General features: G+C 38.2%; 1 protein-coding gene across 14 annotated transcripts in view; it reads right to left on the bottom strand.

Moving 5' to 3' along the window:
* Positions 1-26,332, bottom strand: part of ST7 (suppression of tumorigenicity 7) — a 240,475-nt gene that overhangs the window by 124,187 nt on the left and 89,956 nt on the right. For 9 of the 14 annotated variants that reach the window (XM_015567992.1, XM_006770008.2, XM_015567991.1 and 6 more), the window contains 6 exons: positions 24,458-24,617; positions 12,870-12,924; positions 12,115-12,230; positions 6,929-7,004; positions 4,800-4,868; positions 2,135-2,289 (listed from right to left, as the gene is read on the bottom strand). In XM_015567992.1, coding sequence (XP_015423478.1) covers positions 2,135-2,289; positions 4,800-4,868; positions 6,929-7,004; positions 12,115-12,230; positions 12,870-12,924; positions 24,458-24,617 — 631 coding nt within the window. Of the gene's footprint in view, positions 1-2,134; positions 2,290-4,799; positions 4,869-6,928; positions 7,005-12,114; positions 12,231-12,869; positions 12,925-16,964; positions 17,113-24,457; positions 24,618-26,332 lie in introns of those variants that run through there. The other 5 variants (XM_006770007.2, XM_015567995.1, XM_015567994.1 and 2 more) reach the window with 3 other exon arrangements.

Raw genomic sequence — 26,332 nt, 5'->3', positions numbered from 1 at the left:
AGCAGGAAGAAATACAGAGGCCCATTTACCAGGCCTTCGAGGTAAAATCTCAGATAGAAAAGACTGCTTCTTAGTTTTTCCTTACTTCCAGGAAAACTGACAGCTCTGCTAACAGAGTAAAGTGAAAGTCCTTAGAACTTCCAAAGGTCAAATCATGTGACTGACTCTCTAATCCATGCTTTTGAGTTAGGATGTTCAGTATTTGATAAATAAAATCATCTGCCACCAAGTGCTGGGAAAACGAACATACCCACAATGCATGCGGTTTACAAGCAAGAATTCCACATTCTGCAAGTGTGCATACTTTTGGTAAAGAGGCAAGAGGTGAATCTCAGGTTGCATCCTAATGAATATTTTTTTTCCTTCTTGACATTAAGTCTAGAGAAGCCTCATTTTGAACTTCTGTTTTATATTATTCTTTCCCAAACATTAGTGACATCATAATCATCTCCAGGTCCCCAAAGCAGTCGATTTTAGATGGCAATGTAATACATTCCAGATATGACAACAGAGTATGCAACAAAATGAAAAACTTATCCTAGTGTTAGAGAAAGCACTGACAAGCTAAACAGTTATAATAATAGTCACCAAAATGGCTCTTAAAAAGTACATTAACAACTTCTTATCTTAATCTTTTATTTAATTATATGTCCTTTTGGGTATGTTTCCAGACCAGTGAGAACATACATGTGCTTAATCCTCAATAAAATTACCATGTTTGTGAAAAATATGACACACCTGTTATAGATTAAGTACATGTACAATATGCAGCTATTAAAAGATGTTAAGGCTAAAGTCCTAACTTCTCAAGTTTTAAACAATGAGAACAAGATGTGTGCTGAAAATCTGCCAAGTACCTACAAATTATTTTAAAGATGTGATTATATATTTTGGATATATTAAGGCAATAGGTTGAAAGGATTTAATATACAGAAGAAAAGAAATAAAGAAAATTTCTTAAATTATAGGCTATGTAATTTTATGTATTAATCCTCATTTAGTTTACAAAATGACACTAATATGTCATCAAATTTTATTCTTATACATATCTTTTAAAAGCATTTGGTGATTAGATACTTAATTTACATATACTTACTGCAAAATATAAATAAAAACCTATATATTAATGTGAAACTACTCATGTATACACAGGCCATAATGAGTAATTACTCAGTCACAGGGAGTAATGCACTCAGTTTCTGCATCAAATCCAAGTGTAACACTAATATTAAATTTTATAATCGCAAATATGAAGGAGATACACTCTTATGCTCCAAGTGGCACGAGGGAGAAATGAGGTGAGAGAAATTCCACCTTAAGGAAATAACCCAAAGTCAGGATGGACGATGAAAACACTCTCTCTCACGAGGATTACTAAATTTCAGTTTAAACAATCAAGAAACTGACAAGTCGGGGGGGGGGGGGGGGGGTTGGGGGGGGGGTAGGGAGGGCTTCAGAAACGATTTTGTAGTCCTGTTTTTATACCATTCCCCCAAAACATTACTGACTCTCAGTTCAGTATACTGCAGTTAAAGGTCTCGTTTTAAAGTTATCTTAAATAAAAGAAATCATCATTTTTAAAGTGAAAATAAGATAAATTAGGAACTCTTCCTCTTCCTCTTTCTCTCTGGAAGTCAACACCAATGCTTCCTAAATAAGAGCTAAATTCTGAGACAATCACCAATAACTGTTATTTTCTTAATGGTCCTATTTCAGCCCATGCTATAAAAGACCCATAAAATAAAACCTTTGATAACATTAACACTAATTTAAGTGCTATTTCCCAATTAGGACTTAAAGTTATGGGACAAAGAAGCACTTGGTAAACAGAAATATGAAAAAAAATTCTAGGGAGAAAAAAAAGGTTACCACTAAATGTTATTACCATTTACTTTTAGAATTAGGAATCTATGGACAGAAAAGAGAATCTGAACATTAATCCAAACAGTAATGAAGCTGTAAGTTAATTATGTACTGCACTTTTATGGGAAGGAAAAAACAAGAATAAAAAAAGGCAAAAACCAGTATTTATCCCCATCTAGGAGAATCATATTTTGAACTGGCCTGAAAATTTTCTCTGATTAATCATGTGACAATTCTGATCCCCAACACCTCAACCTGGAAGAAACCTTACTGTGTTGAGCTTCATACTGGGATCCATGATGCTGTAGCTGCTGAGAACGCCGGTAGCAGCCATCTCCAGCCTTCAGGGCCTGCTTAAATAGCTTTTCTGCTTCAGCAATGGTCGTTGCTTCCTCTTCGGCCAAGAGAATATAAGCAGTTGCACACCTGCCCATTCAGATAATAGCCACCATTAATTACAAATTCAAGGACATTGTAATAACTGTAGGAGTGCATGCAGAAGGGCAAGGAGTTAACGCCAAAACATGCAGAGCGGCCAACTGGTTCATGCACCCATTTGTAGTTGCTGACACAAAGTAATGGTACAAAAGAAATGTATTTTAGCTTAAGAGATAGGATGCACAGTGTTAGGAGCATGGGGCTCACATGTGGACTCTGCCCCTTATTAGTGTGTCACTTTGGGCAAATTATTACTCTGCCTCCCTGATGGAGAGAGAACAACATGGGATCTATTGGTTCACAATGTTGTTGTGAAGGTGAAGTAAGGGGATGTAAAGTGCTCAGTACAGTAGCCAGCATGTGGTACATGCTCAATAAAGTCAACTAACAATAGTGATAATAGCTGTTATTAAATATCTCCTCCAACACTCAAAGTTTGAGGTGCTATATATAAGTTTACTTCTCTTTACTAATTATAGAGTTTCTATTCTCAAACACAGATTCAGAAATCAAATAAGTTACTCGCTGAAAAAAACAGCACTCAACATCTCATTACTGTTAGCACTGATTTTCTATGTCAGAGAACACTAGAACCTCCAGGCATTGCTATTTCTGAAAAGCTCAAAATCTGATTCAGCCTCAGTAGCAAACAAAAATTAAATCTCATGCCTTTAACAATAATAGCTACCACCTGTTGCTCAGTATACCTTAAACCAGTGGTTCTCAACCTTGGCTGCACATTAGAATCACCTGGCAATCTTTTTAAAATCCTGGTTTCTGGGCCTCATCCTCCGGAAATTCTGTTTCTTTGTTATGGGATAGGGCCACAACATTAGTAATAAAGAAACAGAATTTCTGGAGGGTGAGGTCCAGAAATCAGGATTTTAAAAAGATTTTAAAATCTAATGTTGTTCCTCTAAGGTAGGAAGCCAGAAAGGGTAAGCAGGTAACTAATGAACAAGGGGAACTCTTGGAAATTTAAACCTTCTAAACCACATAAGAACAATCCAACTGCCAAAGAAAAAGAGTGTAATAGAGAAATGTGGAGGCCAGAGACGACCACACAGGCCTTCATCTGCTCAGGTCCCTTTTGGTTCCAATCCTCTCCACGGTCTCTCTTGTGGTCATTTCCCTACTTAACGGAACCTCCATCCGACCACAAGAGAGAAAATTAACAGAAAATAAAACCAAATGCTACTTTTACTATTCATAAACTGCATTGGCCAGCTAGGAAAAGGAGGCTGAACTGATGGCTAATGTGAGGTTTTAGGTTACTAGTTCATCTTAGCCTTGAGGAGGGGTCTTACAAGTCCTTAGCCAGTCCATCCAGTTTCAGGCAGGACTGGTCAATGAAGCTTAAACAGAATGTGCGATAGGGATGGAAACGCCCAGAAAAAAGCTGTAAACCAATTACTCTGGAGGGCAGTAGATATAACCTGGTAAGAGCAATGATGATACCGAAACTGCCCAATAATTCACCAGAGAAAAGAATGGTATAGGCATTAGGAAGCAATACTTAAGGCTATATGGGTCAAAGGTAATGAAGTGAAAATTGAGATTATAATACGAGTGGTAGATACAGTATCTGAGGAATTAGCTGTAAGATTATAGTTGGTGGACTGCAAACTCAAGACAGGTTGGAGCTAGCTTGCTTGCTTTGGTCATTTATATTACAAACTAGTGCCCTGGTGCACAGATTCGTGCACATTGTAAGGAAATTAGTTAGAAGGTGGCCGGCAGGGCAGGACTGAGCAAGACAGACTAGACAGCCCTGGACCCAACCTCCCACAGTCTCTCCCCACTGGCTGCACCTGGGGTGGTACCACGGTTCGAAGGGTGGCTGCAGAGTAAGTAGGGTCCCTCCGACAGGTGGGTTCCCTCGGCCTGAACTGCAGGGATCAGGCTGAAACCAGCTCTCTGACAACCCCTAGGGGTCCAGGATTGTGAGAGGGCGGTTCTCAGGTGATGCACCCCCAAATCAAGCTCCCTCCTCTCTGGTTCCGGGGTGCGTCACCTGAGAACTGCCGCTGCCAAGTCACTGCAGCTTGGCAGCTCCTGTGTTGAGCATCTGCCCCCTGGTGGTCAGTGCACGTCATAGCTACCTGTCGGAGCATCTGCCCCCTGGTGGTCACTGCACATCATAGCTACCGGTCAGATGGTCACTTAGCCTTTTATATATTACAAATAGTATTTTAGGAGGAGAGGCAGAGTAGCACTACTGGCCAAGAAAACATACATCTATGTGAAAATTTATGGGGTAGAAACATGCTAAGAGCTTGTGAGTGAAGGAGAAAAGAAAGAGCAATAGAAGTGCTAATGGTTGGGCAATACAGAACAGACTGCTCAGCTCAATGGAAGATACAGATGATGCATCCTTGTCACAACACAATACACATACAGATGTAAGAAAATGAGGTGATGGGGGTGGTGACCATCCAGATATCTGATAGAAGTCTCATTTGGTTAGAAGTAGAGCACCCGACAGGTTCTTGACTTACTTTGGTAACAATTTTATCTCCCAGATGGTAGAGGAAGCAATTAGGGGAACTTCAACTCTGGACCTAATTCTGACCAAGAAGAAAAAAATAGTTGGTGAAATGAAAATCGATAGGAACATTCAGAGAGAGTTACTGTGTCTTTTGGAGTTTGGGGTAATCAAAGAGGGTAAGGTGAACTTCAAAAAATTCAAAGAAAAGAGGTATGACTCAATGACATGAGACGCAGGAGGAAAATGGTTTAAGAATGTTGGATAGTGTCCAAATGTCCAACTGTAACTACAATCACGCTGATCCTCTCAGGAAGAAAAGAGGGGTGACAGTTAAGTAACCAATATGGCTGCACAGAGATCTCCACAAGGTCAGATTTTTAAAGGACATGTAAAAAAAGATGGAAACAGGGTGTGTAATGAAGGACTATAAAAGAGTGAAATGAGCTTATAAGAATAATGTCATGAGAGCTAAAAATTCAAATTAGCTTAAGCTTACAGAACAAAATAAACACAAAACAAAAAATGCTAAAGACAACCATTTATTCCCTGTTTTTAAATTATGTTTAAGGCCTTGTTACCATCCCCATTTCTCCAAAATCATCACAAAAATAAATAAACAAAATGACAACAACACAGCAACATTAAATCAAGGAAAGTTTATAGTTAGGAGCAGCAGATAAAGAGAAAGCAATATTTTCTAATTCCTATTTTGTTCCTGGCTTCTCCATTAAGGAGAATGATTGTCAGACTGAAAGGGGGAGAAGAAATTAAACTCTAATATGGGTAAAAAGATGTCCTAGCAAATAACTAATCTATCCTAAATCAACTGCCATACTGGGATGGGCAAATCCCAGGAAGCCAACAAACAGGCAGGCCAAGGAATAGTTAAGAACTCACAAAGAATGGGGAAGTACTAGAAGATGAGATGACCAATGTAGTATACATGTTCAAAAGGGGGAAGAAGGCAGACTTCCCAAACTACAGAACAGTGATTTGGAAAGATATTCTAATGGATTATGAAAGGGATAGTCTCCAAGCATTTTAAAAAGAAAGTGAACACTGGAGCTAGCTTAAGTTCACTAATACTACACCAATCAGTTTGCGCTAGCTAATTTACTCTAATAGACTTACTATCCATCAAAGATCCATAGCTACACTGGCATTCTTAAAATAAAAATGGAGGAGTATGGGCTGAATCATGGTGGCTTAGTAATTAACTGAACAATACCAAAGGATGATGATTTCTACATGTCATGTCCCAGGGAGCTAGCCCTGACGCTGCTATTTTTATCAGAAACATGGATGACACACAGAAGGCAGGGACATCAATTTTGTAGATGACAAGAAACTGGAAAATAAATATGTTGCACAACAGAATCAGAAACCACATAGATCAACAGGTTATAATGGCAGGATTTCCAACTCTCAAGTGAGTATTTTTTCTGAGATCGCTGAAGAAGATTCTGTAACCTTCTTCAGAAAAAAAATCATAAAATAGTTTAACAATGACCACTTGGCTGGGCGAGTGTCGAGGTGATTCAAGCACCAGATGGGTGGCGGAGCTAAATGACCTTTAAGATCTCTGCCAACCCTGAGCTTTTATGACTCCAACTGCAAGAATCTTTCTCATTTTCTGAGATCTCCAGAAGAGATTTCCCAGTCTTCCTTGGTAACCCATAGATTGTTTAACAACACCAGGCACAGCCTTTCCTCTTATCTCTGCCTTGATCTTGAAGTATTTTTAAAAGTGTAATTTTCTCACCTTAGGTTTTTATTATGTTTTCCCCACTAGCAGAAGTTCTATCTAGAAATTGTGATGGCACAGATGAGCATTCTACACCTGTAAAAGTTTCCTGTCAAAATGTTTTAGGTATGTAAAGAATAGTATTTATTTTATGTACTTACAATATCCCATGGATAGCCCTTAAAGGATTTAATTTAGCATCACAGCAAACCACTGAATTGCTCTCTAAAATTACTAAAACCACCTTCACAAAAAGTCTTTTTATAAACTAATGTTCCCAAAATAATTCTCAAGTTCAAATGCATAGTTTAATATTAGTATCCTATCAATGGCAACTCTATACATTCAGCAAAGAATAAGTTTTCCCTTTTAAAAGCAAGATTTTCCCCACTTACTCATTTATCTCTAAGGCTTCGTGAGCTGCTGAAATCCTAGCTTGGGGGTTTCTCTCTCTCCAGGCTTTCTGCATTACTATTTTAGAAAAAGAAAAAGAAAAAAAAGCAAGTCAATCAATACATATAATTAGGAAGACTCAGTTCAGGACAACAGCTGAATTAGTAGCATTAGGCTTGGATTTACAGGGGAATTTTTCACTACCAAGAGGATCAGCCCAATCCTCCAAGTCACACAAACACATTCTAACGTGCTATTCAACTGTCCTCCAATTGCTGATATCAAAACTTTCTTATGCTCACAAAACTACAGATCTAAATCTTATAAACCACTAGACTTGTTTCAATAGACTTTGGTAGTAGTTTGTACCTACTACTAATGCACACTTTTTCTATGAGTGCATACAGGTGTAAACAAAACACAGCTACATGTAAACAATACAGAGCTAATTGAAACACTAACACTAGACTTGTCTCAATAGACTTTGCAAGGAAAGTAAATAAAATAAATCTTAAAGGCTAATTTGTCTTCTATAATCTTAGAAAAAATCTTGATTAAGATTTCTTAATCAAGAAGAGGCACTCTAACAGACATTTAATATTTATTTTGCTCATTAATGCTGCTTGTTGTTAAAGAATACATATTGTACACATTTTGAGATGAGATTGCTCTAATTTCTTCCTTCTACACAGACACAACATAATTTCTATTAGTTATTTCCTCAAACACTTGTCACAGGCTCTGGATATTAGTACATTTTAAAAACATCTGAAGAATTATCAGTTGGATCAGGAAAAAGTACATTAGGCTTTTGCTTAACATGTGTACCTGTTTCCAGTGTTTGCTGCAAACGTAGTTTTCATATACCAAAGTAGTTTGTGAGTATATCGTGGGAAGCTCAATGCTTGAAATATGTTTTTTACTATGATGTTCCACCATGGCAAAGAGTACCATTTTAAAAAGAGTAACAATCTCCTTATTTACTTTGTTCTATAGTTTTTTATCTTCTATTTTCTTAGGAGTATGTATGTATTCCTTTTCTTAAAGATTTTTTTCACCTATTTACTTTACGTTTGGTAATATCAAAAATATCAGTAGGATTATTTATAACTCAAGCAGTGTCAAATGCATGCTCAACAAATTCTTTTCTAGGACGGAAAACAAATATGGGTTCCAATTGAAGGGGGCCGCCCCCATTCAATTCTAATGAATCAATAAATAGACATATAAATCTCTATAATATACTCTTTAACCATTTGGATTCACTAACTCCCAATTTCTAACCAGAATATCATTAGGAAAACATGACCCTTCCTCCTATTTCAACCAAGGATTTAATTCACTTCATATAAGATTTATAAATATTTAAAACATGTAAATCCAACCTTGGAATATTTAAAAATAATATTTTAAATTATAACGAGGGGACTTATTTCTACACCACTACCTCATTGTGATAAAGCCTTTATTTAGGTATCAGAATTCTGAGTTCCACTAGTCAATCTCCAATTTAATTTTTGTGTTATTAAATAATTTTTTCAATTACAATTGACATACATTAGTATTTTAGTTTCAGGTGTACACCTCCCTGATTAGACATTACATCATTTACTAAGTGATCATCATGATAAGTCTCACACCCATATGGCACCATACATAGTTATTAGAATATCATTGACTATCATATTCCCTATTGTACTTTACATCCCCATGACAATTCTGTAACAACCAATTTGTACTTCTTTTTTTTCTTTATTGATTAAGGTATTACATATCCCATTACCCCACCCCCACACCCCGACTCATTCCCTCACCCCCTGGTGTCTGTGTCCACTGATTAGGCTTATATGCATGCATACAAGTCCTTTGGTGATCACTCCCCACTACCCCCACTCTCCCCTACCTTCCCTCTGAGGTTTGATGGTCTGATCAGTGCTTCTGTGTCTCTGGATCTGTTTTTGTTCATCAGTTTATGTTGTTCATTATATTCCACAAATAAGTGAGATTATGTGGTATTTATCTATGACTGGCTTATTTTGCTTAGCATAATGCTCTCCACTTCCATCCATGCTGCTGCAAATGGTAAGAATTCCTTCTTTTTTACCACAGCATAGTATTCCATTGTGTAGATGTACCACAGTTTTTTAATCCACTCCTCTGCTGATGGGCACTTGGGCTGTTTCCAAATCTTAGCTATGGTAAATTGTGCTGCTATGAACACAGGGGTGCATATATCCTTTCTGATTGGTGTTTCTAGTTTTTTGGGATATATTCCTAGAAGTGGGATCACTGGGTCAAAGGGGAGTTCCATTTTCAGTATTTTGAGGACACTCCATACTGTTCTCCATAGTGGCTACAATTTGTACCTCTTAATCCCTTCACCTTTTTCACCTCTCCTCATCCCCCCAACCTCCTCCCATTTGGCAACCATAAAAATGTTCCCTGTAACTATGAGTCTGTTTCTGTTCTGCTTGTTTGTTTTGTTTTTAAGATTCAGTTGTTGATAGATATGTATTTATTGCCATTTTAATGTTAATATTTTTCTTTTTTTCCTTCTTTTTTTAAATCCTCACCAGAGGATATGTTTTTATTCATTTTTTTTAGAGAGAGGAAGGGAGAGGGAAACATCGATGTGAGAGAGAAACACTGATTGGCTGCACCCTGACCAGGGATCAACTAGGGACTGAACTCAAAACCTGGTTATGTGTCCTGACCAGGAATTGACCCGAGAACCTTTGGTGCATTGGACGACGCTACAACCAACTGAGCTACACTAGCCTGGGCTGCTACTTCTTTTTAAAAAGACCCTTTAACATTTCATGTAATGAACTCCTTTAGTTTTCTCTTATCTTGGAAGCTCTTTATCTGTCCTTCAATTCTACATGATACCTTTGCCAGGTAGAGCAATCTTCATTGTAGGTCCTTGTTTTCATCACTGTGAATATTTCTCACCAATCCTCTCTGGTCTGCAAGGTTTCTGCTGAGAAATCAGCTGACAGTCCTATGGAAGCTCCCTTATAAGTAACAAATGGCTTTTCTCCTGCTGCTTTTAAGATTCTGTCTTTACCTGTTGGATTTTAATTATTATGTGTCTTGGTGTGGGTTCATCTTGTTTGGAACTCTGCACTTCCTGGGCTTGTATGTCTATGCTCCTCATCAGGTTAGGGAAGTTTTCTGTCATTATTTTTTCAAGTTTTCAATTTCTTTCTCTCTCTCTTCTCCCCCCAGCACCTCCATGATGTGAATGTTGGAATGCTTGAAGTTGTCCCAGAGGTTCCTTAAACTTTTATATTTTTTAAATTCTTTTTTCTTTCTGCTGTTCTGATTGGATGTCTTTTGATTCTTATCTTCCAAATCTCTGATTTGATCTTGGGCTTTTATCTACTCCACTATTGATTCCCTGTAATTTATTCTTCATTTCAGTTAGTGTATTCTTCACTTTTGACTGGTTCTTTTTTATGTTTTCTATCTCCGTTTTTATGCTTCCTATTCCTTGGTTGAAGTTCATCTACTCTTCCCCTAAGTTCATTGAGCATTCTTATAACCAATGTTTTGAACTCTACGTCTAGTAGATTGCTTATCTCCATCTTGTTTAGTTCTTTTTCTGGAGTTTTGTTCTAGTCATTCATTTGGGATGTGTTTCTTCGTTTCCCAACACTTTGGCAGCCTCCTTTTGTTTGTTTCCAGGTATTAGATAGAGCTGCTACACCTCCCATGCTTGGTAGGTGTTCTGTAGGATTCAGTGGCACTCCCTCCCTAATCACCTAATCTGGGCACTTGAGGTGCACCCCCAATGTAGTCTGTGTACACCCTCCTCTGGTAGTTGAGCCTTGACTGCTATTGGCACATAAATGAGAGGGATTTTCCCCAGTCCGATTAGCTACAAGGACTACCTACAACCACCAACCTGTGACCACTGTGGAGGAGCAGCTGTGCAGGGTTCAACCTCACAGAGCAGGACTTTCTTCAGCAAGGCTCTGATGCCTGCTAAGTACACCCCTTGAGGTGTAGCTTGTGGAGGTGTTTGGGTGGTGATACTTCGATGTGTTCTGAGGCTGTCCATTGGGGCCTTCCGGGAGGTGTAGGCCAAGGTCAGCTGCTGCCCATGTTCTGCCCAGGGCCACCCGGCATGAGCTACAAAGGAATCTTCAGAAGGCTGCTACTTGTGCTGGACTTAGGTGCCCTGATGAGGCCAATCTGTGAACCAAGGTCGGCTGCCACTAGTGCCAGGCCTGGGGCCACTTAATGAGAAGTATGGGGCTCGGTGAGGCCAGATACTGCTTTTTGGAGAGAATTTAGGAAACTCTGCAGCATGAGCCAAGACAGGCCATTGGTATGAAAAAGCCACTGGAAACAGCTTGGGTGGGCCCAAAAGTTGGGTGGTGTGAGGCTTCAGGGAATCACCAGGGAGGGACAAACAGTGTGAGCCAGGTTGACGGGGTCTCATATATGGCACCTATCTGTTGGTTCTGTCGGGGAAGGGCTCAGAAAATTAACAATGGCCTCTGCCAGCACTTCTGTCTGTGAGAAAGCTGCTCCCTCCACCCCCAGCTCTTATCTCAATGCCAGATGATTCAGTTCCTCCCCATTTGTGCCGGGTGCCTTCCAAGCTGCTGCCCCAGCATTCAGTAGAAATGAGTCTAAGTTCATGCACTGGCCCTTTAAGAGGAACTCTCTGGGGCTCCAGCAGCCCTCTGTCTCCCTCAGCTTCAATCCCCACTGGTTTGTATAGCCAGAGGTTATGGGAACTTCTCTTCCCAGCACTAGAACCCTGGGCTGGCAGGCCTGGTGTGGGCTGGGACCCCTGGCTCCTCAGGAGGACCTCTGGAGCTGACATATCCCTCCTAATCTGCCACACATGGGTACAGGATCAGCCCATTCCACACATCTCCACCCCTCCACCCAGGCTTGATGTGGCTTCTTATTTAATTCCCTAGCTGTAGGACTTCCATTCAGTCAGATTTCAGGCAGTTCTGAATGACAGTTGTTCTGAAGTTTAGTTGCAATTTTGATATAGTTGTAGGAGGAGGCAGTACTGTGTTTAACTATGCAGCCATCTTGACCAGAAGTACCTATTCCTTGGGGAGGTGTTTGGGTGTTATAGAGCAGATATTCTAAAAGTAATAAGCTTGCTACTTAAACAAAAAAAACCCTCTCATTCAGCAACGAACTAAAGGATTTTCCGTACTTGCATCTGCAGGGCGCAGATGGTCCGAGTCACAAGTAAAGAACGTCTGGTGGTCCTGGGCAGAGAGATTCATGTCATAGTAAGTAAGGGGTTCTCGTCCTGTCACCCAAGTGTACCTGTAAAGGGCAAATAAAAGAGTCAGACACCTTTGAGAAAGGAAAGCATGGCTTACAAAATATTAATCTGCATAGGAAGTGAAATATAAACCATTAACTGAGTACTAAAACAGCTTTTCCAATGAATAAAAATATACATATTTTTTAATCATCTTATTCTTTCTTTAGGAAGAAAGGATAGAATCAGCAGAAATATTTTCCTATATTTGTAGGTTAACACTTTACTAGCACTAGCTAATGAAAACCTTCCCTAATTAATATTACAGGCAGATTTCCCCAAAGCTAAGACAATTCTGGTTTGCCTAATTACTCTGCAAAATTAAATTTCAACATTACTTCTGTGGCATCTTTATAACCATGTTCCAGGTAAGCTTCAAAATATTTTGTCTGTATAATATATAATGAAAAGAATGACTATAATAAAAACTTTCCAAAAACTACATATTTTTGTACATTATCCCAATTTCAATGCTAAAATATTTCTACAACAGAAAAATCAAAACATTTGAGGACTGTATCAAAGAATAGAAGCCCTAAACAGACTCTTCCAATGACCCCTAAATGAACCAGCAAAAACATTTGATGCTGTCTTTGCTCTCTGAATTACTCATTTGTTTCCCAAACTGTCAAAATGCTTACCGATTATATTCAGCGCCCCGAAATAAATTTAGTGGATTTCGCCATACTTTGCATTCTGCAATGAAGAGAAATATTAAAATGTTACACATCGTTCTGAGACACTACAGCTACAAGCTAATTAATTCAGCAAAACACCCTTCCTGGCATTGATAAGATAATTTTATTCTCTATCTTCTACAAGGGAAGCAACATGGGAAAACTGGGTGATTGATTAATCAGGAAATGTAGCTCAGGCACCAGGACTTTGGAAAATTTCACCTAATCTCTCTGAGCCCGTTTCTTCACTTATTAAATCAAGGTATGTGCCAAAATCAGCTAGTTTATAACTTCTACAATCATTTCAAGAGGTCTCAATAGATTCTATAAGTTTATTTCTAAAGTTATAGGTAGAAGTACTTTCTGTTACTCTAAAATATATCTTATAATAACTTTATATATAATAAACAAAACTGAAGCTCTATAGCAGGGGTGGGCAAACTTTTTGACTTGAGGGCCACAATGGGTTCTTAAACTGGACCGGAGGGCCGGAACAAAAGCATGGATGGAGTGTTTGTGTGAACTAATATAAATTCAAAGTAAACATCATTACATAAAAGGGTACAGTCTTTTTTTTTTTTTAGTTTTATTCATTTCAAATGGGCCGGATCTGGCCCGCGGGTCATAGTTTGCCCACAGCTGCTCTATAGTATAATATGCAAAGAGCCCTAGATTTCTAATTAGGGGTCTATGTCATATTGATTTTGTGATAATTCACCAAAATGCTTTTACACTGTCATAAAGGATTGATAGGATAATTAATACAGTTAACATTAATGTAGGGAGAAAGGCCATGAAATTAAATCGTTTTAAAGCATTTAACATTGCTTACCTAGACAGATGCATTCATCATCATACTAACATCATTATGTCATCATGTACTAATAGATTATACATCTTTATTATAGAAGGACCATAAAAATTTAGAATCACAGGACTTAACTTAGGAAAGTCAATCATTAGCTCTTAGGACTGTTAATAGTAAGTGCGAGGGTAACAAACTAACAGACACCCTATGAATAAGACTTTCTACTGATTCAAAATACTACATTTCTTTGGATGAATAATGTTTTATTAGAAAATAAAATTAGTTAATAGTACTTAAAACATCCATGTGTGTGTGTTCACCCAAAAAACACACCTAAATATATATACGCATAAAAGTAAGCAATTATTGTAGAGATCAAAGGAACATTAAAGGCCATGGATAAGACATTAAGATTCTACCCTTAGTCCTATTACATTCAGTATCCATTCTTTCACGCACCCACCACCAACTCACCCTCTCATCCATCCAATGAGCACTGAAGAGGTAACCATTATGACAATACAGTGTGAAAATGAAAAACATGAAGCACTATGGGAACACAATCGAGCGCAATAAATTGTTAAAAATATGGAATGAAGGGTGTACACATAACATGAAGACATGTTTTATTTAAAAGAGATTAATGTATCTTTAAATTATCACAGGATTGCACTTAAAATTTGCTCACTATTTATAAACAATGGCCCTAAGTTTTCTGTCACTTAGCTTAACTTGTCATTTAGGAAATGATCTTTGCTCAGTTCAGAATCTTTGAACTGTATTCCTCAGAAATTGAAATTCAGTGGCTTTCACTTCACATGGCACTAACTAAAAAATCATGCTTCCCTTAAATAATTACCTTTCTCCCCAACAAGAAGTCCCTAAGAGGTGTCATTAGCACACGCCAGATCATGGCTTGAATCATACTGGTGAGCCAAACAACCATGATCATTGTCCTTGTGGCTATTATAATTCTTAGGTCCTTACCACTCCCAGCTCCTCCTCAGAGGATGTCGTTCAAGATTCAAAGTGCTCTTCTTAAAACTTCATAAATATTACAAGTTTTGTAGTTAGCATACAATAAACATACACACAGGTTTATGCCCAAAGATGCTCATGGTAGCATTATTTACAACAAAACAGGTACATTTGGGGAGATGCCTCTCCCTCAATGAATTTCATCTGAAATATTAGTAAAAAGGTTATGGCAACTAATTTGTCTCCAGCAAATATATCATTATATTGACCGGAAGGATAAGCACCGTTCAAATATCAATTGGCAAATTATAAAGCAAACTATCTTCAAGTAAAAGTTCAATCCAACTTTATATATTGTATGCAAATAAAAGTATTTCTAAATAAAAATTACTGCATGAATAGTAGGTATACCTAAAGTATTATCTGAAGATGTGCAGTATCTGAAGATGCTATATTTATTTAGGAAGTGCCAAAATATAGCCAGCAGGGGGTGCTAGAAACACTCTGAAATACTTTTTATGCCTTCTATTAGGGAACTGAACTTTAAAAAAAAAAAAAAGGCATTGAGAACTACAGATTGCCAGTTATAAAAAAGTCGTGGGGATATAAATTACAGCACAGAAAATATAGTCAATAATATTGGAATATTGTATGGTGTCAGATGGGTACTATACTTATTGGGGTGATCACTTCATAATTATATTGTATGTACTTGAAACTAATATGTTATTATATATCAACTGTAATTAAAAAAAAATTTTTTTTAAGGAATACAATTTACTAAAACAAAGAACTCGGGAGAGGGAGATGGGCAGTCTTCACCTTTCATAAAAAAGGACTCAAACCCTAGCCAGATTGGCTCAGAGGATAGAGTATCTGCCTGTGGACTGAAGGGTCTTGGGTTCGATTCTAGTCAAGGGCATATGCCCAGGTTATGGGCTCGATCCCCAGTTGGGGGTGTGCAGGAGGCAGCCGATCAATGGTTTTCTCTCATCGTTGATGTTTCTCTCTCCCCCTCTCACTTTCTCTCTGAAATTAATAAAAAAATAATTTTTTAAAAAAGGACTCAATAATATTATTTAAACTGAAACACAGTAGTAAAAAAATCAAAATCATTGTTAATATTGGTGTCATACATGTGGTCTGTAATCAGTTTCTTCAACTATCCTTGAACCTTAGAAAATAGGAGTGTAAAAAATGTAAAATGTTCTGAATGATAAAAAAAAAACATGACGAAATATGTAAGAAACATCTTCATTAGCTATACCCTTCAAATTGAGGGTGCAGGGAAGGTATAATTTTCCTTTAAGAATAAGCAATCTGGCCCGACCAGTGTGATTCAGTCAACCTATGCATCAATAGGTTGCCAGTTTGATTCCCTGTCAGGGCACATGCCCAGGTTGCAGGCATGATCCCAGGTGGGGGCATGCAGGAGGCAGCCAATCAATGTTTCCCCTCTCATCGATGTTTCTATCTTTCGCTCCCTCTCCCTTTCTTTCCTCTGTCTGTAAAAGTTAATAAAAAATATTAAAAAATAAGAAAGAATAAGCAATCTAGAGGTCAAATATGAACACATGTCAAAGTTTCACTTCATATTAGATCATAACTATACTAATTTCTTCTTTGCTGCTCTATTTCATAATCTTATCTTTACCACAAAAAACTTTAATTTGGAATCACTCTAGGGAACCTAACCCATAAATATCAGACTGCCTGATGGTTTCATGATATGGACAAAGGTTAAAAATGCCAAACATATTAGAATATGAAGACTTAAGTCAGAAAATTAAACTCAGGTCTCTAGAGGTAAAAGTTTTTTCCAGAAGAGTTCAAGTTTCTTATCTTATTTGTGCCTTTGAGGAATAAATTCCTTAAGACACAAAAGTTTATCTCCAAAAGAAGATAAACTCCAAATTTTCCATTAATACCAACCATTTCAATACTCTTTAGAGGCACTCAAAATTAACTAACACTCCTTCAAGGGCTTGCTAACATCATTAATAGTTCAGTTTAAAATGTGCCCCTGATACAATAAACATGTCCTCTATGCTTCCTTCCATCTGCAGCAGTCTACAGTCAAGTCTTTGCCCGCAACTGCTGACAGACATGTTCAGACTTCGGCATGCAGGCAAGAATGCAATTAGAGAAAGAAAAGCAGTATATAATAGAATAACACTTAGTTCCCAAAGCCTACAGAACAGATTTTTCTCCCTTGTCATAATAGGATGCTAAGTTTCTGTGTAGAACACAAAGAATATTAAAAAAAATAGTACCTATCACCAAGGACTTTAAATGCTCCCATCTTTTCTTCAGTCTTCCTTCTCACCATTCCCTACTAAAACTTCTCATCTCGATGATGCCTACTTCATGCCTTTTCAGATTCAGTTACTCCTCTGGAATGCCTATCCATCACTCATAGGACTGTGTGGTTGAAACATGTAGAGGAGCTATTATGCATTCGTCCCTGCACTAGGCCCCGTATTACAAAAAAAAAAAGTTTATTATAAAGAGGAAGTTCTAGAGCCTTGGTAGAAAACTAAGAAGGGCACTGAACCATTATCTGACAGTCAACTGAAGAAGCTCTATAGCTGGAACAAATGTTTTGAGAGAACCAAAGACTTTCCCTTTGTCACAATACTTAAGGAAAAAGAGAACTTAATTCTCAGGAAAATGAAAAAGTTCTAATGTCATGGGACTTTTAATAACATGGAAGAAAATATTCTACATACAACTTATTTAATTCTGAAAACATTTTCCCCCTAAATTAAAAAAATTATATGTGTGTGTGTGTGTGTGTGTGCGCGCATACATATGAGGCCCGATGCATGAAATTCATGCAACAGGCCTTCCTTCCACTGGCTGCGGCACTGGCTTTCCTCTGGTACCCAGAACCCATGCTTCCCTCCAGCCGCCCCAGCTTTGTCTGGAAGGTCATGCGGAAGAACATCTGGTCTAATTAGCATATTACACTTTTATTATATACTAGAAGCCCAGTGCACGAATTCGTGCATGGGTGGGATCCTTTGGCCTGGCTGGCAATTGGGGCAATTGGGGCTGATCGGGGCCAGCCGGCCAGAGGGAGGGACTGCGGGAGGTTGGTCAGCTGTGGGAGGTTGGCTGTGGTCAGTGCATTGTCATAATGACTGGTCGACTGGTTGTTTGTTCGACGGGTCATAATGGTCGCTTAGGCATATATATATATATCCCACTCCTGGGGTCCTCAAATATGTAAATTACTAATTCATAGCCTAGGAAGATTTCTTATACTAAAAGTTACCATCTCTTCCCAGAGTTCAACATCTGACCATGATGGTAATATTATCATGAACAATAGCAACAGCAACTTTTGTTACAGCTATAAGCTTGATTTTCATTTGAGCCTTTTGATAAAAGGTCTTAAAGCTCAAGTTATTTATAACCCTTACATAAGTTAGTGAAGGGAGCATATAGTGGGCCCTTTTCACAGAAGTAAAGAGTAAAGCATAGAAAAGCTACATAATTTCCCAAGGTTCACATTAACTGAGATTAAAGTCTGGTGTCCAGAGTGTCCAACAATTACCGACTGTATGCAACAGACCCGTTACCCTACAACATCAAATTTTTTAAATTCTGTGCCTTCATCAGAATAATACTTTTAAACATTTTAGCTCCAAAGTATAACAGAAAAGAGCCCGAACTAAAGTTCAACAGATATGTTAGAACAATCAAGATTTGCCTGGCCGGTGTTGCTCAGTGGTTGAGTGATGACCTATGAATCGAGAGGTCACCGGTTTCATTCCAATTAAGGGCTCATGTCCAGATTCTGAGCTCAATCCCCAGTAAGGGGAGTGCAGGAGGCAGCCAATCAATGTTTCTCTCTCCCTCTCCCTTCCTCTTTCTCTAAAATCGATAAAAACATATTTTTTTAAAAACAAGATTAACCCCAACCAAGTCAATTTCAGAAATGAGAATCATATGGGTAAATTTTAAGCAATCATCAAGAATAACAAAATATTCATTATCTTAAATAATTAAGCTTTAACTGCTTTCATAACGTTTCAAAATAATTATTTAAACAATTATTAGAAGTCACAACGTAACATGTAGGTAGCTTTCAATTCAAAAACATGTTACTCCCTAAATCAATCAACCCTACCAAATAATGTGGAAATTGTGAATAAATGTTCACCAGGGACTAATGTTCACCATTTAACTGGAAATCTAATCTATACCAGACATAAATTTTAGTGGCAAAATATTTTAAAAGAAGTAATAAGCATTGGCTAAGAGAATCATTTTCAACACATACACAGATTTTGGCAAGTACAAACTGGTTTTCCCCTGATTGAGACTATTGGAGAGCAACTCCCAGGGTCCTTGACATGTAGCAATTTGCAGTTTTGCTGAGGGATATATCTGAAATGTAAGCACTGAAAGGCCTGGTTATAACAATGAGTCACTGAACTAGTAATAACCTAGCTGAACCCTCGGCCGTATCTCAGTCCTTCCCATCAGATTCATAAAGAAGTCAGTTCAAATGGAGAACACTGCCAAATGGTTGTCCTCTGACTTGATATTGCTGCATGATTTCATTTAATCCGAAGACTACTCTATGAAGTTGATACGATCATTATTTCCATGTGTGAAAATTAAGATATTAAGGAAGGTTCAAGTGACTTGCCCAAGGTCACAATCTGTAAGCAATGGAGAGATTAGGGCCTCAATGGACTGACCCAAGAGCCTGAGCTCTCAAACATCAGCAATCCTGCCACTGAGCTGTATTTTGGCTAATGTCACGTCAGCAATAATGTTATATAATAGAGTACAGGGTTTTAATCAAATGATTCTGTTTAATTGCTTAATAATTGCATTAGTCTTGAGTTTATAGACCTCACAGAGGATCTGGACTAAATTTTTGAGTAAGTACTTAAGATCTTGGACTTTGAAGTAAAACCATCCAAGTTACCAGCAATGTGACCTTGGGCGGATGACTTAACCTTCCTGTACCTCAGCTCCCTCAACTGTAAAATAGAGATTATAATATTTGCTTCATGGGGTTATTGGGAGGATTAAATGAGTTAATACATGTAAAGCTGATAGTAGGCACTACGAATGTTAGTTATTATTATTTGAACTATATGGCTTTCTATGGGGAAAATTATTTGCTCTAGTGTTATGAGAATTAAAGGTCTATGAAGGTCTTAGAATATATCTTAGCCCTCTACATGAGTTTCTTCATACCCATTGCTTTTCTTTAATTTATTATCTGTATTTAATCAGTGCTTGAACTGCCTCTAGTGATATAATACTGTAATTTAAAATTCCATATGAAATTTTTTTAAAGTTTTAGATAAAAGATAAATACCTTATACAGATTATATGAGAGTAAAATGAGATGATTGGTGACAGGAAGCCAAATGACTACAACCAGTTTGTCTAAAGATCCAATTCTATTCAAGAGGCTATTAAAGTGTCTCAGAGAATTTAAACTTGACTTTGGCAAAGATACTTCTCACGTGATGGAACACCCTGCACTTTTCCAAATATCTTGAAGGAACTGAGCACTGCAAATCTTGTCTTTATAGCATCTTATTTGAGAACAGGGAAAATTATCAAGCAGATGTTTCCATAAACCCAAATTTAGAATGTTATTGGGCCATGAGAATCTATTCCCTTAAGACAGGGAGAGGTTGGCCATGTTTTAAATCCCTATGCATCATCAACTCAAAAGCTAACTTGAATTAAGAAATGGCAGCAGATGACATAGCAAATATATCAGTAGGATTTATCAGAAACTGTGTATTTGTGAGAAAAATAGCAAATAACACAAAACAAGTGAAATGTTCATAAATATTGACCTAAGTCAAACAATCTAAAATTTGGCTATATTAAGATAAAGATCACTGCAAATTTTGAGAGGGTCTGCACTCAGGTCAACTTGCACTGATCCAAATGTTAAACAAATACATGAACAGACTGCCCTAAAACAATCACAAACTTCCCACTCCTCACTCCCCCCACCCCAAATTATTCTAATGTAGGCCAGGTCTTTCAGCTTTTAATCAAAACAAATTATTCTTTATAAAAAGAGCTAGACTATGAGTTTCATATAGACCAATGTTTATAACTAGTATTTTCAGTTTATTTTTAGCTTTTTCAATGATTTTCTCAAATAAGCAATGTCATTCAAGTGTCTTTGCCAATGCCCAATGGGACTTTGTTAGCCATGTTGTATTTCATGGAAGATTCAGCAAAGAACTGTCTTGTGATGTGCCAAGAAATTCAATAGATTCACCCTTCTGTTATTAAGGCAACAGTCATTTTATTATTTTTAAGGCAATAGGAATTTTTAAACAAATTATTTTAACAAAATATTTTTATTACCCTCAGTTTTGACCTACTTTTCCTTTTATACTTAGCTGAAACCAGACTATAGAAAGTGATTAAGGATAGAGATAAGCACAGACAATTTTATAATACTTTTATTTAAAAATAAAAATCAGCCCTGACCAGTTTGGCTCAGTGGACAGAGCATCGGCCTGCGGACTGAAGGGTCCCAGATTCGATTCCGGTCAAGGGCATGTACCTTGGTTGTGGGCACATCCCCAGTGGGGGGTGTGCAGGAGGCAGCTGATCGATGTTTCTCTCTCATCGATGTTTCTAACTCTCTATCCCTCTCCCTTCCTCTCTGTAAAAAATCAATAAAATAAATTTTAAAAATAAAAAATAAAAATCACCCAAAGAAAAAAAAGAGAAAATGGTATTACTCCCATGGTATCTGGTATTTCCATACCATCATACATACATGTTTGTTGGTCTGAGTTAGCCAAATATTAGAAACCCAAATGTCAAGGAGAACTGTGCAGACTGAGCTCTAAAAATACTTATGCCTGGCCAGTGTGGCTCAGTGGTTGAGCATTGACCTATGAACCATGAGCTCACGGTTGGATTCCTGGTCAGGGCATCAATCCCCAGTAGGGGGTGTGCAGGAGGCAGCTGATGGATGATTCTCTCTTATCATTGATGTTTTTACCTCTCTCTCCCTATCCCTTCCTCTCTGAAATTAATAGAAAAATATATTTTTAAAATGCTTAGGATAATTTCAATTTGCCTAAATATAACTATATAGTATGAATAGAAATATTTCATGCATAGTAGTAGATATTTAATAAATGCTAGTGGAACTGAATAATATTCAAAAGCTCAGTCTTTACCAGGTAATAACTCAGTACAAATAAAACTGGGAATTTCCATGATTATTATTGTGGACTATCTATATATATAAAAGCCTAAGTGACCATTATGACCAAATGACCAGAATGATTGGTTGACCGGTCACTATGACATGCACTGACCACCAGGGGGCAGACCCTCAATGCAGGAGCTGCCCCCTGGTGGTCAGTGCGCTCCCAGAGCAGGAACATAGCTCAGCCAGAAGCCATGCTCATGGCTGGCGAGCGCAGCTGTGGCAGCGGGAGCCTCTCCCACCTCCATGGTAGCGCTAACAAGCCGCGGTGGCTGTGGCAGGTGCAACAGGGCTGGGATGGGTGGCAGTGCAGCTGCGCCCAGCCCCGGCTGGGGCTCTTCCCTGGCCACCTGTCACTTTGGCACTGCTATATCTCTCAGGGGGATGTCGGACTGCCGGGTTTCAAAACCCGAGGAGTCCCGAATTGTGAGAGGGCACAGGCCAGTTTGAGGGACCCACCTGTGCACAAATCCGTGCACCGGGCCTCTAGTATTTTTATAAAGGGCTCTTATTCAATAGATAAGGTTTACTCAAGGCATTCATAAAGAGAGACAGAAAAATTATAACGACAATAAGAAGAGCATGAGCTCTTTATTGCATTAAGGAATGATGTCAACAGATTTAAACTGGTTAGAGAGATAATTTTAATGAAAATAAACACGTATTCACAATAAAGAATGGCCTCAAATGAGGCTGCTTTCTGCTTTCAATCTGTTAATTTTCTACAATGTTCTGTACCATTCAAAGACTATAGTAATCAGGCAAGAGCACATTTAATCTCTGAGGTCTTCAGAGCAGATGCAAAGTGATGGCAACTATCCACAACTGCTTATGTGGTGATTACTGAGTGATCAAGATTCCTCGTTAGCATAATATGCCACACTCATTAGAGTAGCTGGTTAAAGTGATGGTTCACTTTGCTGAGGTCTCTTTTTGTTTCTTTCACAAAGTGGATGAGTTTACAAAGTCCCAGATAATTTTGTCACCTTGGTACACCAACTCTTATACATGTAACCTTTAGGAAGAAGTAAATGTGTACCTAGAGGTGCCCATTGCCACTCATGGCTGGCTGGCAAAGGTGTATTAAAAGAGCATTGAATCAACACTCGGAATAAAATATATACACAATGCTACTTGAGCTTAATCAGCTGCCTATGAAATGTGAACTGAGTTATTCTAGGGAGGAAGAAAAAAACATCTAACCTAGCTCTTTAATTTCTTCCTCTTCATTCTTCGAGTCTCAGAACTTGTGCCCTCTCCTTCAAGAAGCAGAGAACCCCTCTTTTGTTCTCCACAGCACTGGATGCTCCCCTCATACAGTCAGAGAACTTAATCACTTTGTCTCCATCAGTAGACACAAGAGTTCCATGGGAACATATTATTTATAAGAACCTGTGCAAGCCCAGGTTCATATTAGGAACTTAGGAAATGTTTACTGAGCTGATCATGAGACCAAACTATAAAATTATATTCTTCCTTCTTCTTTTATGGGTGGAGAAAACACAGGCCTTGTATGTGCCCATTCATTCATTCACTGAGTTTCAACGATATGAGATACTGCAAAATGCTAGAGGTACTATAATAAAACAGTAAGTTAGAAAATTATAGTACAATTTGCCCTGGCTGTTTTGGCTCAGTGGTTGGAGCGTTGGCCCTCAGACTGACGGGTCCTGGGTTCGATTTCAGTCAAGGGCATTTACCTTGGTTGCAGGCTCAATTCCTGGCTCCAGTAAGGGGGTGTGCAAGAGGCAACCCATTGATGGGTCACTCTCACATTGATGCTTCTCTCTCTGTGTCTCCCCCCTTCTCTTCCACTCTCTCTAAAAATCAATGGAAAAATATCCTCAGGTGAGCATTAACAAAAAATATTTTAGTACAATTTGATAAATGTTCCTACAGGTAAAAATATTAAGAGTCAGTAAATGTGGAGAGATGTTGTACAACCTATCACAGAAGGCTTCTCCGGAGATAACATTTGAGTTGTGTTGTAAAAGTTAAGCAAACACAGGAGACAGGGAGACAGATTTCTAGGCAGAAGGTCTTCAGAAAACATGGCATGTTCAAGGAATAAAAAGGAGAGAGACAGGACTGTGACAGAAGCCCAGGCAGGCAAAAATAGTTAGAAGCAGCTTATGCTGTGCGAAGGAATCTGGGCTTTATCTTCAGTGTAATGAGAACCGATGAAGACTTTTAAGCAGAGGAGCAATGTTATCAGCTCTAGTTAGACATAAAATTCTATAATCGGCATGGAAGAAAGTTGATACATTCAAGAATGTTTGAGAAACTAGGGACAAGAAGGCTGGAGACTCAAGTTTGCAATTTTGACCATTATCTAAATCAAATGAAAGAAAAATAAAATTAAACAAGATAAATATTCCTTTCCTTGGGAGGCTTATATGATAGTTCTCTGGTAGAGGTTGCCAACTCCTTGGGAAAATAAGCTGAATTTTTCTCTGAAGTTTAATATTTAAATAACAACATTCTTACTGTCATAGAGTAATTTAGTAACCAAATTGCTGCAAATAGAAGGACTTTTCATACCTGAGACACTTTGCCTGTTGGAATCTGAATCCCCATTACTGGAGTTAGAATTGTTGGAGGAGTTGTTGTCAACCCCTCCCAGAAGGGGGCGCAAGTGGCTTACTGAGACTTGTTCAATGAATGATGTTCCATACTTGCGAAAATACCACCATTCAAATATCTAGAATAGAAAAATAGTAAGTACGATTATGGTTCTTGTTATTGTTTATGATTTTTGTATACATCCCCATAAAATACATTGCATTTACTAATTATATGTACCTTTACTAATTACATGTACCTTAAATAATTTTTATTCCAAAAATTTTGTTTATTCTAAAAATTAAAGAAGTTATAAAAGTCAAAACACCAATTATACTTTAAATTCTTCATGTTGCTTTCTCCAATTAATACTGTTTTTCTTTAAAAAATCTTCCCTGGCCAGTGTGGCTCCATTGGTTGGGTGTCTTCCTGGACACTAAAAGATTGCTGGTTTGATTCCTGGTCAGGGCACAGGCCTGGGTTGCAGCCTCAATCCCAGGTAGGGAGTGTGCAGGAAGCAGCCAATCAATGTTCTGCTCTCACGTTGATGTTTCTCTCTTCCTCTCTCCCTCTCTCTCAAATCAATAAAAATATTTTTTAAAAGAAAAATCTGTATCTACAACCATGGATAAAAGAACACTGTAAAAAGTTGCTCAGTATTATTTTTCTCCAAATTTACATATCTATAATAATAAAACCGTAATATGCTAATTAAACTGGGCAGCTGAACGACCTTCCAGACATCCTTCCAGACGATGCCGGGGCTGCGAGGGCCAAAGCAAGCCACCGTGACTGTGAGGGCAGAGCCCCTGCATGAATTGCGTGCATCGGGCCTCTAGTTATTCTAATAATAAAATCATTATAGCTGACAGAGAACTCAAAAATATATACAAATAAGTCAGTTTTAGAAGTATGGCTTCTGAAATATTCCACCTAAGATTGTGATAAAGCCATACATACATAAAATTATTAAGATAGCAAAATTCCATTAAAAAAAACAATCTCCTTAGAAAAATGCTGGTTTTACAAAAAGAGTGGAAGGCATCCCATTTCATGTATGGATGGCATTCAACTGCTAAGAGATTCAGCAATGTCCCACCTGCTAAGAAGTGCTTTATAAACACAAGCATCTACCAATAATGTTTCCTAGTTCTTAAACATACCAATTGTTATGTACTGAGGATTGCAAAGGAGAAAAGAAATAACTTTCATTAGTAAAAGCAATGATACTCACAGAACTGGACTAAAATCAGAATTTCCTAAGCACTGGAAAAGCAAGAAACCTCTCCCAACCCTCCTCACCGGGCTACCCTGTCCCTCTAGTGAGCGCTTTTCTACCACTGTTTGAGGTAGCTCTCTCCCACAGCCTTTCCTCTACTCCCTGTCTGATTTGGAACAACTTTTTTAAGCAGTCACAGATCTTTACCCAGAAGAAATTTAATTATCAACTATATCCAAAAGTCTCATAGCATAACTACATTATATTTCCATAATAATAAAGAATGTGAAATTAACATAGAATGAGTTACCTTTAACTTTATTTACTTCATAAAAACAAAATTTTGATATCTACTCTGGAATGGGCTTTGGGCTATTATTTTTAAACTAGAGCCCCAGTGCACAAAAATCTGTGCACTTGCGGGGGAAGGTGGGGGGTCCCTCAGCCCGGCCTGTGCCTTCTCACAGTCTGGGACCCCTCGGGAGATAACGCCCTGCTGGCTTAGGCCTGCTCCCGGGTGGCAGAGGGCAGGCCCAATCCCTGGTCAGGCTCAGAGCAGGCCCGACTGGGGAGTTGGGGCACTGTCCCCTAAAATGCACAGAGCAGGGCGGATTGGGAGGTTGCGATGCCACCCT

The sequence above is a fragment of the Myotis davidii genome, unplaced genomic scaffold, assembly GCF_000327345.1.
Source record: "Myotis davidii unplaced genomic scaffold, ASM32734v1 scaffold384, whole genome shotgun sequence".
NCBI classification, from domain to species: domain Eukaryota; kingdom Metazoa; phylum Chordata; class Mammalia; order Chiroptera; family Vespertilionidae; genus Myotis; species Myotis davidii.
The sequence above is the reverse complement of the archived record's forward strand: the minus strand, read 5'-3'. Positions and strand labels throughout refer to the sequence as shown.